Source organism: Acanthochromis polyacanthus, chromosome 5 (genome assembly GCF_021347895.1).
Source record: "Acanthochromis polyacanthus isolate Apoly-LR-REF ecotype Palm Island chromosome 5, KAUST_Apoly_ChrSc, whole genome shotgun sequence".
NCBI classification, from domain to species: domain Eukaryota; kingdom Metazoa; phylum Chordata; class Actinopteri; family Pomacentridae; genus Acanthochromis; species Acanthochromis polyacanthus.
In genome coordinates this window covers 9453929-9471390 of record NC_067117.1, presented here as the reverse complement: position 1 = coordinate 9471390, position 17462 = coordinate 9453929, and the positions used below count along the sequence as shown (strand labels likewise).

Here is a 17462-nt window from a genome sequence, read left to right as displayed (position 1 = left end):
TAAAACTTCGCTGAAATGAAATGCAACGGCTGAGCTGCAAGCACACGTGTAGACAATTTCACGTAGTATTGGGAGTTGGGCTGCGTGTCTAATGCGGTTTATGAAGGAGTTTTATTATTATCACTTGAATATGCTTGCAAGGAACGATGATGTCAGAGGCAAGATGATAATCATAAACTGTAGGCTATACAAACTCTGCATTCACATAGTAATCTGTTCTGTGTGATTAGGCTGACTGGAATGGAGTAAAGCCTGTGAGCTAGTTCAGAAAGACTACTGAAGTCTGCTGCTGCTCTCACGTGACAAACGGTATTTGCTGCATTGTGTATTGTTTCGGGATGTGTTTTTAAGCTGCTTGTGCTCTTCCCAGTGATTTGATTTGCCAGGCCTGCTGCTGTACTACTCATATGGAAATTCTATCTGTTGCAGTCATTTAATGCTACTCCTACAGCAACTGCACCATTTAAACCCCAACATCCACCTGTCTGATCTGATTATAAACGCTAAAGGCAATGAATAAAATTAACTGTGTTCTGAGTTGCCACAATTAAAGATTTTGGGGGGGGGGGGGGGGGGGGGGGGGGGGCAAACTGGCAAAAACTGGCTGCACGGAAAACTTATATTTTCCATTTTGGACTTATCTTTTTTTTAGCTTTGAATCAGTTTTAGCGTATTTTCTATTTAATTTTGGCATTGTCTATCATCCCACTGCCTCCTGTAAGACTCGAGTTGTATGAAAAAAAGAGAGAAATTGAAACCCCACCTTGTCTCTTATCTCTGCTCACCTGGCCAACTGCTGTGTAAATTGAGCAGGATAGTTGTACTACGTGTTTTGGGAGGTTAATGGATTTTTGGAGGCATCCTGCTGCAATTCAGGGGATGCTTTTTGGTTATCTGACAAGCAGTCAGTTTGAAGCATACCGAAGCCCTTAGTTTCCATGTGGAAATGCTATTCATGATGCCCCCCAGTCTTTGTTGTGTTGAGCTTCCCTTAGGGAGTGCCAAGTTCAGAGTCGAGACACTAAATATTCCAACATCCATATCTGATTCATATGTGTTTTCTGGCTACCAATGGTGCAAAAAAAAACTGGATGGACAGACTTTGAATACATACTAAAACAACTGAGTCATGAAACACAGTGGTACAAAACAAAAATGAGCAGAAACTACAATACTGAACAAAACTGACCACAGATGCTTTGGAGAAACTGGAGGTACAAGTAACATGTAATGTTAAAAAAAAGGCAGAAATGCATAGTAAGAAAAACAATACTTTGAGATTTCACTATTCTTTTCACCTCTTAAATGAAAATAACGACTGATTCTGTGCATATTTCTGTGCATTTTCACGCTAATTTGGCGGCTGTTTGGATATAACTACTGCCCAACAGCAGGGAGGTGGATGGTGCATTGTGACTGGGAGGGACTGGCTGTCTGCTGGGACAAATGTATGCTGGCACAGCTGTCAGTGCAGGTGTCATCAGGATATTACTGTGGCAAGAACCATTTTGTCAGAAACTATCAGCGAAGTTTACGGTGAACGTCTCCTGTGGTTGGTTGATTGCATATTCATTTCCACTTATGTAATAAACAGAGCGTTAGCATGACACTGAGCATGTCAGCTCCATGCAGTACCATCTCAGTCAACACCATGGAAGCAAATGTGGACAGTATTTCTGTACCTTTTAATGCATTTGATAAATACAAATGCTTCTACAATTTACCATTCATTCATTTTCATCACTTGCTTGTTAAATACCAATTTTTGTTACTGAAATGACACAAAGTCTCGATGCCAACATTATAATCTATAAGTCTTTATTTATTTTTGCAGATAACATATATTGCAATCATGCTTTTTCATATAACACCATCTAAAGACATTTATTATATTTTTTACATATAATATTTTACATTAGGCCCATGAAACAGCTAGAAATATACAAAACAATATTCTCTGACTAGACATTTCTATTACATTATTCTTATTATTATCATTATCTTTATTATTACTCTATTCTGTTATTGTCATCATAATTTTTACAGTTGAGAGAGATATGTGCTTTAGTTTCTGAGATAGTATTATTGCAGAAAACAGCAAATAATATCACTTTTTTTTTGTTCAACATTTAGACAAAACGAAAGAAAAGAACTCAGGTTGTACGGACATTCACAGATACATGTATTACACAGTCCAGTTTACAACATCATTCAAGAGAGAAAACTGCAGTATGGTAACTTTATACAAAATTCACGGAACCCCTTTGTCATTGCACATTTTAATTCACATATCTTTGAAGAAAAAAAAACATAAATAAAAGAAAAAAAAATAACGGGACTGATTCAACCTGATTCCTGTCGCATGTAGCTGCCACAGAAGCATATTCTCTTGATCCTTCTTCGTGGTAATACAGTGATATCTGTGTTCTGTCACAAAGTCAGCGTTTACATATATATCTTTTTTTTTTTCATATTGCCAAGCAAACTTGATATGTAATAATAGGTTTTTATTTACCCTATGAAAAGGAGTAGTTTAGTGGTGTTGGCCTTCATAGCATCTGGCTATGTCCGTTTGTTTTAACAGTGCTTTCGCCGGCTTTGTTCTCTGACTGAGCCAAAGTTTCTTTCTCCAAGTGTCATATTGGAAATCTGCAGAATAGAAACACACTATGGCTTCTACTAAAATGACTGAGAGAAGGCCGTAGTAGTTGTTGCACACAAGGAAATAACGCTAGCAGAGCAGATAGCACACAGAAAAGAGGCAACAAATTTGGATCAGCTTTCGATTGTGCCCAAGCTTATGTACTAAGTCTTCATTCTGGTTTGTGCCTTCATGTTTTGTTGTTGCTTTAAGGTATCATTTTGACTTAATGGGAAAAATGGCAGATATATAACAGTAGTTGCATTTCTTTTCTTTTCTTTTTTTTTTTAAATACAGCATTCATCATTTCAGTGTATCGTGGTAGTATCTGAGGGAATTTGGTCACTTCCACCTTTGTTCCTGAGGAGCGGGTTACTAAATAGATATACAAGTAAACGATTCCAGCCAGAATAGTGGTAGCAATCGTAGAAATCCATCCCCTAGCCTCCAACGCGAGCACGTCAGCCACTGCAGCTTATTCACTCTCACAGCTTAAAATACGAATCTGAATTAGGATTGGCTTTCTTCCACTGTCTTTCCACTTAACTGGTGGTCAATCAAAGAAAAAAAAATCTACATTTTCCAAATAATCACTCTCAAGCAGATATTGAGCATGCACAGTGCAAATGTGGGATTTCTGTAATGGCTACACCTTTATTATTGTCGGTGGTAGTTTACAGATTCAAATTGTGCTTGTAGGTTGATGCTGTTTTTACTACCCTATTGCTCTGTACTGAGTTGAAAGGGGATGCTTGATTTAATCCAGATCTACACAGCGGGTCAAATGTCTGCACCGATCTTTCAAACTAGAGCATGATTTTGGTCGTTCTCCCTCTCACATATAGAAAATGCCCTAAAAATGATTCTACAAAAAAGATTCAGACAACATACAAAGTTATTGTTCTTTAGAAAACAAAGAAACAATTATAACAGTCTCTTGCTATGTAGCCTATATAAGTTATTTTTGCTGTTGTCACAGGTTTCAATCATGCCAAAAAAGAAGTTGGACGCTTCAAAACTCCACACTGTACTTGTGCTTTTCAAATGTAGCCCGAGACTTGGGTGGTAAACATTTCAGGTGAAGTGCAGGATTCTGCAAGGGAGTAATAGTAAATTATGTTTTACACATACAAGCAAATTTGGCCTTACCTGGTGCACAATCCCATATTGTCCTTGCCTTAAATTGATTAATATTTGATTTTCACTTTACAATCTTTCAATTTGCATTTTTTTTTCACCTACTATGCTGTATTCATTTTAACGTATTTATTTCATGTACAAGCAAAATGCATTTTACCAATGTTTTTCTTTTTACAGTAATTGGAGTTTAGTAGATTGATTAATATCTTCAAAGAACGATACTATTGAATCAATGTGGGCCTCCAAATTTAAATTATATATATTCAATATACAGTAACTTCCTAAGTCACATTTCCTTTTCTAAAAAGACTAACTTTTTTGCATAATGAAATTCATAATATCACAACAACTTTGCTGGGTAATTTGTTTTTTTTTTCTTCATAAGTTTTATAACTCTGTATTATACAAATAAACAAACAGAAAACCCCCTAAAAATAACTGTGTAATCAGGTTGGTTTCACGTGTCCCCCAGGAGGTAGGTGAATAAAAGCAGACATAGAAGTCTTGTGGTTGTTCCCAACCTTGATTACGTTTCTTCTGTAAGTGGAGGGCCGAGTCTGGCCGTTAAGAACAGGAGACAGGCGGAACTTTTTAGATGTAGGCTTCCTCGTTGGCAGGATTCTGATTCTGGTTTTCTGTCTGCTGGTCTGGACCATTTTCCTGAGCCCTCACCAGCACCAAAGGCTTGATCATCATCCGCAGACGCTGAGAAGAGGATCAGTAACACAGCTGGTATCACAAAGCTCAAGAACTCACTGATGGGGTTAAAAGTACAATAAGAAGCCGTCATATACTGTTCGTAAGGACTCAACAGCTGGAGAGTTTATGATGAAACCCATTAGCTGCAACAAAACACACCAGCTGTGAGCTTGATGAATGCATGGCCTCAGGCTCTGACTGTAAACATTCTTCTACGACACACTATCAGGCGAGACGTGAAGTTCCCCAGTGTGAAACAACGCAATACGAGCTGATGCATTCTCAGTAAAATATAGGCTACTAATGACACCAACAGAGCTTCTATGGACTAAACATATTTCGTCCACAAAAGCAATTCAAAAGTCCAAAAATTTCCAAATGTTTTCAACTATTGATAATGGTGGACCCAGGCTCTGCAGCAGGCGTTTTTATGGAGTGTTTGTGAAACTGAGCGTCCGCCTGGGTGCAGAGCACTAATCAGCTGGCTGATTGCTACAATTAGACAATCAGCCATCCGATGGTACTGCGAGATCTGACACCTGCACATCGCCTCTGATGGCCTCTGTTGCACTGCCTGCAATTACAGCCCATTTACTCTGTCAGTGGCAGCTATGAAGCTATAGCTGTCACTGGGGACTGCATAGATGTAAGCTTTTTATGTGGCACACTGTGAATGACTGCAAATCAAAAAGCTCTTTTGGAAAATTGTATGCAGGGAAAGGTAATATCTGTCATTGATTAGGATCATCAATTCAATAAAAATGCAGTCATGTATGGTGCTACATACAAATGAATGCACTGAGAACTCGGTGGCTGCAACAGCAAAAAAAAAAAAAAAAAAACGCCATTAAAAATAGTTTAACAGAACTAATTAAAATTCAGTTTCACTAATCCCTTTATCACTGTTCTACTCTTCATGGCAATTTATTATGTCTTTGCCCAGCATGCCTGTGTGTTTGCTCATTACGAAACCACTGACTCGCAGCGCCACGGTGCAGTTTGAATGCGCAGAATGAAATCATATTGGGCTAAGCTCGGCATTTTCACATCCACTTTGGATTGTCTTTTAGCTGCTAAATTACAAATTGAATTCCAGATTACAATCTCAGGTACTACTTTCATAACTGGTCTTTAAGAAAATGTAGCAGAAAGTAATACAGATCCTGAGTTAATATGTTTTAGTGAACCAGATTGAATTTGTAGGGAATTTAAATGTTCATCTAAGCTTCTCTACATGGAGTAAAACAGCTCTTTTCTGTAAAATCCACAGGGGTCTGTGGTTTACATTTGCATTACATTATCCTGCCACAGCATGAGCACCCTCAGAATCCACCATTGTGATCCCGTGATAGATTAGTTTGCCATACAGTAAGCGATAATACTTTGGCTGGAGCAAAAAAATAAATAAAATCTTGCATACCAAGTAATCCACTTGGAACTCTCAACATGCTCTGCTGTGCTACGGACTAGAGATTAAATTCAAACTGGCTAATAGATGTGTGAAATGCTGAGAGGCGGGATCAGTGATGCATATGATCTAGGAAATCTGTAACTACTCCACTGCATTACACTCTTGGTATTTATATATCAGCATATGTTTGCAAAAGTGTAATAACATTTCCTTCATGCAATTTTAGGCATCTTTGTAGCCCCCTTTACTTTTTCTACAAGGACATAACATCAGTTTAGTGGTGCAAAGCAAGCAGTGATTCCTTTAAAACAAATCCCTCTTAAAATAAGCCACACATTACAGTTTACTGGATGATACGATCTTACCTCTTTGTATGTGCCTTTGAGTGTGAGGAACATGTAACCCATGTAGCCAGGGATGAGAGTCATGGAGGAGAGGGCCATTAACCAGCCGACCCCCTGACCCCAGGCTGGGAACACATAGTCGCCCATAGTGAGGGGAACCATCTGCACTGCACTGAACAAGAAGACTCCCTGGTTCCCGAGAAGGACGAGAGAATGCGTATTAGCATAATCATTATATTGCGGAGATTTTGAATTCAAGTAGAACAGCAGCTCCATACAACATTTTAAGAAAATGTTCCAAAGTAGTGGCATTTTTTTCTAAATTCTACAGATAAATGAAAAGTTCCAGTGAAACTTTGCAGAAATAATTCAGTTTGATAATCTTCAGCCACATCAGGCACACTTTTTAAAACACTGAATGATGATGCTTGAATGACAGAAAGGCATTAAATCAAGCATCAGTTAATGGAATTAGACTCTCATGCAAACATGATGGGAAAAACCCGGCATAGATTTGCTTATAATGATTATACCAGGCCTCCACCTGGGATCTCATAAACATACACATTGCCCTTGATGGAATATTGTGTTTCCTGTTGGTTAATTGCTAGTTACAGCACATTAAAAACAACACTTACAGCCACAATGAGCGGAGTGAAAACAACCCAGCAGGCCTTCCACCACACACAGGGCCTGTGGCCAATCATTTCCTCAATGTTGTCATAGAATTTGTTCACACCTGTAAACAAAGAACAAGCTAAATGAATATTTGTTGTTGTGTATTGTGACTGAAGATTCGGTCTATCATTCATCATCTCAGATCTGTTTCTCAACTGACTCTTAGATGTTAGAGTTTGACATTTTAGCTCCTGACAAGTTGACAAGAAAAGATAGAAATGTTTGTTTTTAGATGGGTAAACAAATATCCTTAAGGATATAAAGGAGATAGGTGATAAAGTGTGTCTCACCATAGAACCATGAGATTGAGATGCACTCAAAGAAGACCAGGAAGAGCAGAGACATTCCACTGGCTGAGTAGTAGTCGAACAGCTTAAACACATACAGTCCACCCTGGAAATGGAGCAAGGGAGAAAGCAAGGGGAAAGAAAGTGATGAGACAGATGAGGAAGACAGGAGAGAAAAAAATAGATGATGCAATTATATGCATGTGCAGGGCAGTGCTAAACTGGTCAAGTGGAATGACATCAAGAGCGAGAGCACCGGCGGCTGTGGCTGGTGTGACTTAGTGATGTCTCATTGGTGAGGACAGAATTGGTGGCGTCCTTGTGGAAGCTGCATTACTGTGACTGCACGGCACACACAGGACCAGAGTAGATCAAACATCGATTTGAGATGCTGTCAGCCTCCAGTTTCTTCCACCCATCAAATCTTTCTGGCGACCAGCTCCAGAGGACCTGTTGCAGTTTGTCCACTCCTATCGCCACTACTCAGTCAGGCTCATTGTATTTAATGGTGGCCGGAGCAGCGATTAGGGTTATTGCCTGATTCTAACGGGGCTGTAAATGTAGCATGATGAGAATCCAATGTGGCAGGAATAGAGGCACAATGCAAGGTCTTCAAGTGTCATAGTTAAACAAGACCCTGGCCTGCAGTGATTTTGTCATTTTTAGCTCCCAATGACACAGACAGTGAAGCGTCAGCTGTACTTTTAGAGTCTTAGTCTTACTTTTTCTGTACATTTAGGACTCCAGACAGCAATTGATTTGTTTGCACTGTTGTGACTGCAAAATAAATGCATCGTTAGAAAAAAGTGACAAAAACCTTGTCTGGAACTGTAATTTTATAAGGCAGTGTTATAAATAAATGATCAGTTCTCTAAATTCAGATTAAACTCCTTTGCTCTCATTAAATAAGACTCAACTGGCAGAGAAACTGATGAATGTTAATAGAGAGTTACAATTTAAACAATGAATAATTACAATTTACAAAACATTCATGAGTTCATATTTGCCTATAATTAGTCATCATAAATTTAAAAAATGTAACGGTAGCAAACTGATATTTTGAAGATTAGGTATCATATTTTACAACAAAATCATAAAAATAATGTATTTGTTTAATGGCATCATCATAGAATGCTAATGATTTCATATGGTGACAGATGGTTTCTTTCTGATAGACTACTACTTTCATTACAAATAGGTAAAAACAGACTATGTAAATGTGTATATCAGCCCCTGGGAAATTGCAGCTTACTTGCAAAACTCATTCACTGTCTTGGCTGAGAATAATATTGACAAATCTACAAGTTGTTGATAAAGGTGCAAAAATATGCTAGTGATTCTGGCAGTGGTTAAGCTTCATGTGTAGTGAAGTTTGTGCATTGAAGTAGTTGACTAGTCCTGATCATACCACTACAGGAATGGACATGGGGTCTGTGGAAGCAAAAGGCTGTTTTCCTTTGAGAGCATGAATGTGCTCAGCAAATTAAATCAGACAATAATCTGCACATAAAGGTGACATTTTGGAAACTTGTGATGTCCACACAAAGGCTTATTCTCTGAGGAGCATGAATGTGTTGAGTAGAACTTGGTGCTAGTCTGCTGCTCAAATTGTTCTTCAATTTGCTGTAATGAGAGTAAATTGTTTCCTGAAAAAGCTCACTGACAACATTGCAATTCATCCTTTTGAATAAAAATGTAGTTGAGATATACCATGTTATAAAATTAGTTTATCTTTTCTCAGGGATAAATTTATACTGAATGGTAGCACAAGACAGTGTTTTGGTTGTTTCCAAGATAATTCTATATCAACGGGAGCCATTGTTTCTGATTCTACACTGCATGACAGTCCAGCCAGAAGGTGCAAAAGCATCTTGCTGTGTTGGACAAATGAGAAGATGAACTAAGTGGTAACCTTGTAGTTGTTTGGCCCAGCGGCTAGAGCGAAATTAAATGAAATGGTGGCTGTAAACCTACTTCACGTTGTTTCATGTTTGCCGACTAAAACAACGTGATTCTAAGTGACCTGAACCAGTTAGACAAGGAAGTACAGTGTGATCATATGACCTTTTTATTTAGAGGCCCTGTGGTTTTCACAGGAGGGCTACTTGGCAAGCTGAGTTAACACTGTTGCAGGTTACTGGGTCAGCTGCTGAGGTGAAAACACTTCTATCTTGTGGGAACACTGTTAGAAGTCTGTGTAAAGCTGTATAAGGCTGTGGCAAACTCAAAATCAAAAAAGGGGAACCAAACAAATTCCGACTGCTCTGAATTCCGCTGATATAAACCTTGTCAGTCTGTCAGGTTAGTTGTTAGCGTTCCTTAAATAACTGTGTCTCTGAGAGTATTTACCTGTGTGATGTTGGACAGTCCAATGATATAAGAAACAAGGCAGACAACTGCGATGAAGATCTCTCTGCGTTTCCGGAGGACCTGAGGGAATTCATCAACCAGCGCAGTGATGAAGCCTTCCACAGTGCAGAACTGGAGAGAATGCAGAGTCATGTCGAAACTGTGTTACGTAATACACTGCTGTCACAATAAAAACATTGCTGTGGTTTAGGATGTAAGTGACATTATAGGGGATGTTTTAACACATTCTAAAGGTTTCCAATCAGGAACAGCAGAATCCTGGGTTCAGATGTGACAGTCAGTTTTAGTTACACTTAAGCAAAAGAATTATATCTAGATGTGGTCCAAAAAGCAGATAATTTTGCTGGACTGGCTTTACCTGGCTGTCAATTCCCAGCATCAGCAGCATGGAGAAAAAGAGTATTGCCCAGAGAGGAGAGATTGGCAGCTGGGTGACGGCCTCAGGATATGCCAAAAAGGCCAAACCGGGTCCTGATAAAAGAAGATATTCTAAATATTAGGCCTTGCAATTACAGTGGGACATTAATAAAACATGATTTCTGTGGTTATGACTAAAGAGGGGAAAAAATTAAAAGTGAAATTAATTTAGACTTTGCTTTCCACCATTTTACCATAATTATTCAGCTGTTAGGACAGTACAGGAACTGAAATACTGTATAACACAAGAAGGAGCTACAAAGACTTTAATTCCAAAGTGTCCTTCAGTGGAAAAAGTACACTGAATGTCAAAACTAAGTATTTGCAAAAGACAGTTTTGCAAAATGACAAAGCATTTTTCCCTCCTAATAAACCCAGAACTTTAATAATACTAAATAAAAGCCTTCTGTCCATTCTTTCTGGCTGAAAGAAGAACGTATTTAACAATTTCAATGGCTGGTTTTCGCACAGTTTTTGTGGTAGTAGTATCTCTTGCTTATGCCTATTGTCGCTATCGAGTTTCAACATTGATTGCAATTACCTGAGGCTGCCACATCAGCGATGGGTCTCTTTGTTACATTGGCCATGAATCCCACGATGGAGAAGATGACAAAGCCGGCGAACATACTGGTGAAGGAGTTGATGCAGCAGACAATGACAGAATCTCTGTAGGGGAGAGACAAAGCACAAGGCAGCCATTGTCAGGCCTGTATCAATTCCTTATCAACCCGTCACACATTGTGGAGAGGCATGGAGGGGGGACAGGATGGGAGAGGGTGGAAAGCCATTTTGCATCCTGCAGTAGCACAGCAGCTGAATACATTTATACCAATCTCTTTTTTTAAAACAACAGACTTGTAGCAATTCTACATACATGCATATTTGTGCTGCTGATCAGTGTTTACCCTACAAGGTGACGGTAGCTGAGACTCACCAAATGTCTGTACCTGTGAGTGCAAAACACTTGAAAAAGCCAAAATAATGAAACAACTGACACAAGTGGAAGCTCAAATAGTCCTAAAATAGACGTTACAGCAGACGCTACGTTGTCACAAAGGCCAAAAATAATCCCAGAGAGAGACGTCTGCACAGTCTCCTTCAGGAAAGATGTGTGAGTGGCCGTGCGAGTACGGTACAACTTCATCTGAATGGGAATTTAATTCATGTGGTAAATGAACCGGAAAGAAAACATATTTTAATCACCTACCTGTACACGTTGTTGTTGAAGGTGTTGTAGCTGCCAAGAGCAATCAGAGAGCCTAATCCCAACCCGTAGGAGAAGAAGATCTGAGTGGCAGCATCGAGCCACACCTGAAATACGTCAGAAAAGACATTTAAGTCACCGAGTCTGAACATCTAGTTTATATGACCTCATATGCTTATACGACCTCTTTTGTTCATTTAAAATGACACAACTGACCAGACTGATGAAGACACATGCCTAAATGTCGCTTTCCCCCTCATAAACCTCCAGCAGTCTGTAAGGCCCGAGTGCTGTTTTGTTCCACTTGGTCCTGTCTGATCCTCTCTCATCTCATTGCTTCCCATTTTTGACCTGACCTCGTCTTTCCAATCTGTCTCAAAGTTTTTACTGACGCTCAAGGGAAACTTTCAGTGAACTACACAAACAGTGATGTTTTTCTGCCTGTGAGCTGGTAAGTATCCTTTGTGCTATTTGCTGCCTTTGCAATTAACAGTGATTGTTACTGACAATATCTGTGGGTGTTAAAATTAATGCTGTGCACTGCCTAAAGATTCATAATACTGAAGACTGTAAAAAGCTTACTGACTAATGACAATACTCCTAGTGCACCTATATACAGGTACAGAGAAAAACCTATGCAGTAACACTACTGTATCCTGTAAACTGCTTGTGCAACTTCACCTGAGGCCCAGCTATTCCTCTGCTATCACCTTTATATGGTGGCTCATAAATAGCTTTATGTATTCTTTAAGGTTCTACTGAGAGAGAGAGAGCAGAAGGCATACCTCAGACTGCTTAAGCTTTTCAAAGTCTGGTGTGATATAGAAGAGGATTCCATCAAAGGCACCAGGTAGACTGATGCCACGGCAAAATAGGATGAAAAGCATGAAGTAAGGGTATGTGGCTGAGAAGTACACCACCTGTGGGAGACACAATTATTGTTAGAAAAACCATATTATCTATCTAAGCCATAACTACCAGCTAGTTGAGTTTTATTGCACTTACTGCAAATCAACAAAATAGTAAAAAAATAAAATAAAAAAAAATGCTAAGTTGTTCATTTCATCAACTTACTGTGTTACTGTGGCACCATACTGGCAGCGCAGCACAGTGCCCTAGTCAGCCGCTCCCCAGAGGCAAGATGACCCCAGAAAGACTAGGTTCAGCACACTCCCACTGCACTATTTCCCTCCTTATCCGAATTAGTTTTACCCAGTGCTATCAAACCCAACACTTTTCATGTCATACATGATAATGTCTACTAAATAAAAAATGAACCAGCAGAGTTTCTGGCTCTGACTTTGCTGTAAAAAGTGACAAAAATCATCCAAACCTCTTTCACACTCTAACAGCCACCAAGTTTAAACTGATTTCCATTGTGAAAAATGTAAATATGATGCACATGGTTGCTTTGGATTAAAGGGAAATTGCATTGTAGAATATTACAGAGGCATAGACTGTGTACTGCAGGTCAACAGCTAAATGATTTTCAAATATTTTATGACTTTAAACCTTATTAAATAGGAAGATAAGCAAATTAAATAGGAAAATCAAGGGTTATGAGCAATTATGTAATCAGAACTGACTTTATTTGAACAGTACCAGCTTTATGACCTTGAGCAGTGACTCTTAAGTCTACGAGTCCCAACAGATTTTCCATTGCGTTTAGTTCATGTCTTTGTCCTCTTCTTCTACTTACTTTGCCAGTCCAGCTGACCCCCTTCCAGATACAGAAATAGACGAGCACCCATGCAACGGCTAGTGTGATAGCCAGCGGGACCCTGACCTCCCCAGGCTTCTCCAGACCATCGGTCAGCTGGTGCATGTTACGTCTGCAGGAAAGGAGCAAAGTGGTCTTACTACAGCTCACAACAGCATCCTTGATCTCATGCATGCACCACGCATGAGTGCATGCAGAAATATGCACACACGTGTCTGGATATTCACAAAGAGCCTGTCCGTGGCTTTCTTTTTCAACCCCTAAAGCTTTTTAGAGGCAGCACAGCCAAGAGAAGCCACGCTTGTTTGCATGCATGTCTACATGCTATGTTTTTCAACCATCAGCTTTTTTTTCTCCTAAGACTGTTTTAGGCGATTTATTGCTCGTGCACATTTTTTCCTCTTCTAGTGTTATCCTGGGGTGGATGACCATTTAAGTATGTGCTGAGCCTTGCAAATGGCCATATTAGACTCTGACCCCTGATTTGACCCTTCATTGTGCACATTAGGGAAGATGGCCTTTCAGTGTAAAATCAAAGCAGTATCGTTGTGATATAAACAGACTCAGATGCCCAGCTTACTCCCAGAACTCCACAACAGCGCTAGTGAGGTTTCTGGTATCTGGGATGCTGTAGTTGGTGTAGCAGCGGTCTGTGTTCCAGGGATTGCCACAAGTCTGCCATGGCAGTTCCTGAAAATTTAAGAGAAAAAAAAACACACACAGAGAGACAGCTCTTTTTAGTTGGACTACTCTCCCACTGCTGGGTCCCATTCTCTGTGGCTGTCGAGCAGCCAAGACCATGATACTCATTCGGGACATTGAGATTTCATGCTTTTCTCAGAGGAGTGAATGCCTCATCGCCAAATGCATTTATCAATACCTTGTGTAAGGCGCTAATTATGTGGGAAAGGAAGTAATAAATGTCATACTCTCTTAAGGGCTGTGTAGCCTTATATAAGAGATGCTGGCAAACAGAACTTGTCACATGACTAAAGTGTCACTAAGTAAAGAAAATAGATAAATAAAGCAAAAACAACTGTGCATTGTGTGGGGAAAAACAGTGCAGAATTTAGACCCTTGAGTTTTCAAGAGGGACGTCCTATTATCACAGTTTTTAGAGAACAGCAAGGATTTTAAATATGAAATACTCACAGAAGTGAAGGAGTTGTACAGATAATAAAGAGCCCAGGAAATGATAACAATGTAATAGATATTGAGCCAAAAGGACAGAACGGCAGCAGCAAGACCCACACCTGAAATAACCGGAGAATAAATGCATGATGTTAAATTGTGCTGAAATATGGTTTGGCAAAACAAAGCAAAAAATTAGGCAGGGCAAGAGAATAAGAATTGTTTGATTGTTTTGCCTCACTGTTGTACAATGACAGAGACCCAGTATTCTGATTTTGCCTATGTCTGTTTTTTAGCCAGGCCTTCCTGAAGCTGCCAGTTAACACAGAAAAACACAGGCCCTAACAAAAACATGAAAATGTCTTTTCTTTACCTTTGAACATTGGGGCCAGCTTCCACACTCCGAGCCCCCCAATAGAAGTGTACTGACCAAGAGCCGTCTCCAGAAAGAACAGGGGCATGCCAGCAAATATGAGGGTCAAAAAGTAGGGAATCAAGAAGGCCCCTGAATGAAAGGTGAGAAGTAAGGTGTGTAAATTTACGAATAATATTTAACATAATCCATTAAGATATTTGGTAGCAGAAGTATTTGGTTTCAGATCACCGCACAGGTGTTCGCTTGCGCGCAATTACGCACGGCAGTGACAGGGAAATACACTTAAGATCTATTTTAATTCAAAACCTCCGGGAGCAAACTGTCAGGTTTTGATGTCGGGATCTTTGCAATCCTTTTGGTGTATGGATAAAGTGAAAGTTGCCAAGAATTCCTGATTACCTCCGCCGTTTTTTCCACATAAGTAAGGAAATCTCCAGACATTCCCGAGTCCGATTGCGTATCCGACACATGAGAGAAGAAAGTCAAATTTCCCACCCCACGTTTCTCTCTCGGGTAGATCCTTTTTCGTCTTCTGCACTTTCACCACCAAGGTTTTGGGTTTGTCGTTTGGCGTGGTGGTGGGCGCGTCATTCACCGTCTCCGTTAAGACGTGTCCGTCCGAGGCTTTGGTCCCGTTGGTAGCCATGGTCACGGTATGTGTCGGGTAGTCCTGACCAGTGGAGAGGAGGGGGTTTCAGCACCGGTCCAGGCAGACAGCAGCTTATCCGTCCCGTACTCCTAGTTCCCAGAGAATAGCCGAGAAAAGATGAATGATCGGAGTGTTGTGAGCGATATGGAGCAGAAGCAGAGGCACCTCAGCAACAGTCCAGAGACCCTGAAAACACAAATATGCCAGGAGTTAAAATTTCACTTAAAAAACAAACAAACAAAATAAACAGAAGATCTAAATTAGATGAGCAATGGTTGCTTGTTCCACGTTCAAATGTACTTATTTTGAATATTTTTTTAAAGTAGAATATCAAGCTTTCACAATAAGGGTTTGATTTGACGATGCAGTAAATTAGTTTTTTGTTTTTTTTAGAATATTAACATTTTAGAAAAAATATTCGAAATTAAATTATTATTTTCCATAGTAAATAAATATTTTCTTGTTTTCTGAAAATTTTTTAAGATCAAATATGTTTTGACTTTGCTGTTTTAGATGGACACTGTGTTGCTTGATTTTTTTGTATTTTTTAATACACTACTTAAGCATATGCATCCATTTTAACTGCATGACATTTCTTCAGGGGTAAAGAGGGGGGAAAAAATCTGCCCCACGATCCGTGAACCCAACAGGATCAAATAAAGACTTCTCATGCAATAAGAATCACTTTTAATTGCCTGGAGTGAATCCATGTTAACAGAAATTTAGAGCCTGCTCTTGTCCTTGATTCATTATGCTCTAAATTCAATGGCCCACTTCCCACTGCTCCGGTACAAGAGAGGAGCAATTAAACACATTTAGGAGTCAGACGCCATGATCATGTCTAATGAATCACCTGGAGAGGCTAATAACTCACTGGAGTGTGGAGTTTGCAGTTTAAACAGACATTTTCATCAAATATCAACAGGATAGAGTTCAAACATTTATTTGCCATTTTACTTTTTTAAAAAAATAATGCGTAATTACTGAAAGCACTAAAAAGGCTGTTTGTGGAACATGACTGTTTTTTTTTTATTATAAAGGCTTAAATTCAGAAATGTATTTATTTATCTGTATTTTTAAAAAATACTTTTTTGAATGCAAAATCGCTACCAATAAAATGCGATGGCCCGATGAATCACGGAGCGCGCTCTTTGTGCGCCCCATCACCTGGTGCGTAATGGTGAGGAGCGATGAGGCAACACGGTCACATTCATAGTTTTAGGTGGCAGCGAATCTTTTGTTTTGTTTTGTTTTGGTTTGGTTTCTAAGACATGCAGTTCATATACAAAGTGTTATAAATGTGCCAAATTAGTGTAACGTTTTTGCATTTAAGAGAAACAAAGACCCTCAAGACAAAGTGGCTTTCACTGAACAAAGAACTATGTGTGCATTTCTTTCCTACGCAGATCGCACATTTGCATTTCACATATTTGAAACATGTGGCTGCAAGACTGAGAGATCAAATACTCTAATGGCTCCCGCGAGATGGTCGCCATCAAGGGAAGCGCAGTCGCACATTCGCGCATTGCCAAATTCAGCGCATCTGCATATGACAAATTCCTCAATGGTTCAGGCATCCAACGAGTCTGTCAAACACGAGCATTTCTCTGCTGTCTACAAAACATGTACTGCAAAACGTAATACTTACAATAAAATCCGTTACTTTGCCAGACTGTTTCGCCGACGGGAAAATCCTGATTTCAAAAAAAAAAAAAAAAAAAAAGTTACTTCCTTGCGCTTGCACTGAGTGAAAACCAAGGCGAAAACTTTGCATCCAGCGACAGCGAGCCAATATATGATCCTGAGGGGGGGGTGGATGGTGGACAAAAATGTGCGTTTGAGAGCGAGGTGCTGTCCTTAAAGGAGTGGTGCTGAAAGAGAGGAGGGGAGAGAAGACGGGGAAAGGAGCTGCCGCCGTCTGAGTTGAAGCGAGCAGGGACGTAACATGGAGCGCAGGATCCTCACTCTCATCTACATAGCGTCAATGTCACCTCAAAGTCGACCCTCCCCAACTCCAACATTTCCACCACTGAGATGGCAGCGGGTTTGAGAGAGGAGCATCCTCTTGTCTCAAGGTTTTATATCCTTACTCCTGCAGCTTTTTTTCTTTTTCTTTTTTCTTTTTTACATCAGCAACTTCTCTCTCTCACTCTTTCTCTCCCCCCTCTCTCTGCCTTTCTGACTCACTCAGGGGCCAGTTGATGCATCATATAGACCTATTATCTAACACTTTCATGTAATCATCTCTAAAGTTAACTATATTCCATCAAGCTGCAGTTAACACACATTCACACACCTATTTTGTGTTTTTTTTTTTAGTTCTCTCAGCTTCTGTCCGCCTAAATTTTGAGTGATTCATAGCAAGCAAACTGTGCAAAAACAGAGGAAAAAAGCC

The 17462-nt window shown here is 39.7% G+C and overlaps 1 protein-coding gene and 1 long non-coding RNA gene across 2 annotated transcripts in view; one reads left to right on the top strand and one right to left on the bottom strand.

Moving 5' to 3' along the window:
• Window positions 1–17462, top strand: part of LOC127534232 (uncharacterized) — a 58521-nt gene that overhangs the window by 40316 nt on the left and 743 nt on the right. The gene's annotated exons all lie outside the window — the stretch shown is intronic.
• slc6a1b (solute carrier family 6 member 1b) lies at window positions 1802–17137 on the bottom strand. The gene is made up of 15 exons (XM_022207000.2): window positions 16716–17137; window positions 14818–15253; window positions 14416–14547; window positions 14064–14164; window positions 13492–13601; window positions 12891–13023; window positions 11977–12111; window positions 11195–11298; window positions 10529–10653; window positions 9929–10041; window positions 9550–9681; window positions 7204–7306; window positions 6874–6974; window positions 6257–6424; window positions 1802–4486 (listed from the first exon to the last, which is right to left on the bottom strand). Exons 2-15 carry the CDS (start codon window positions 15062–15064, stop codon window positions 4373–4375), a joined length of 1818 nt encoding a protein of 605 aa, XP_022062692.1. The 5' UTR covers window positions 15065–15253; window positions 16716–17137; the 3' UTR covers window positions 1802–4372.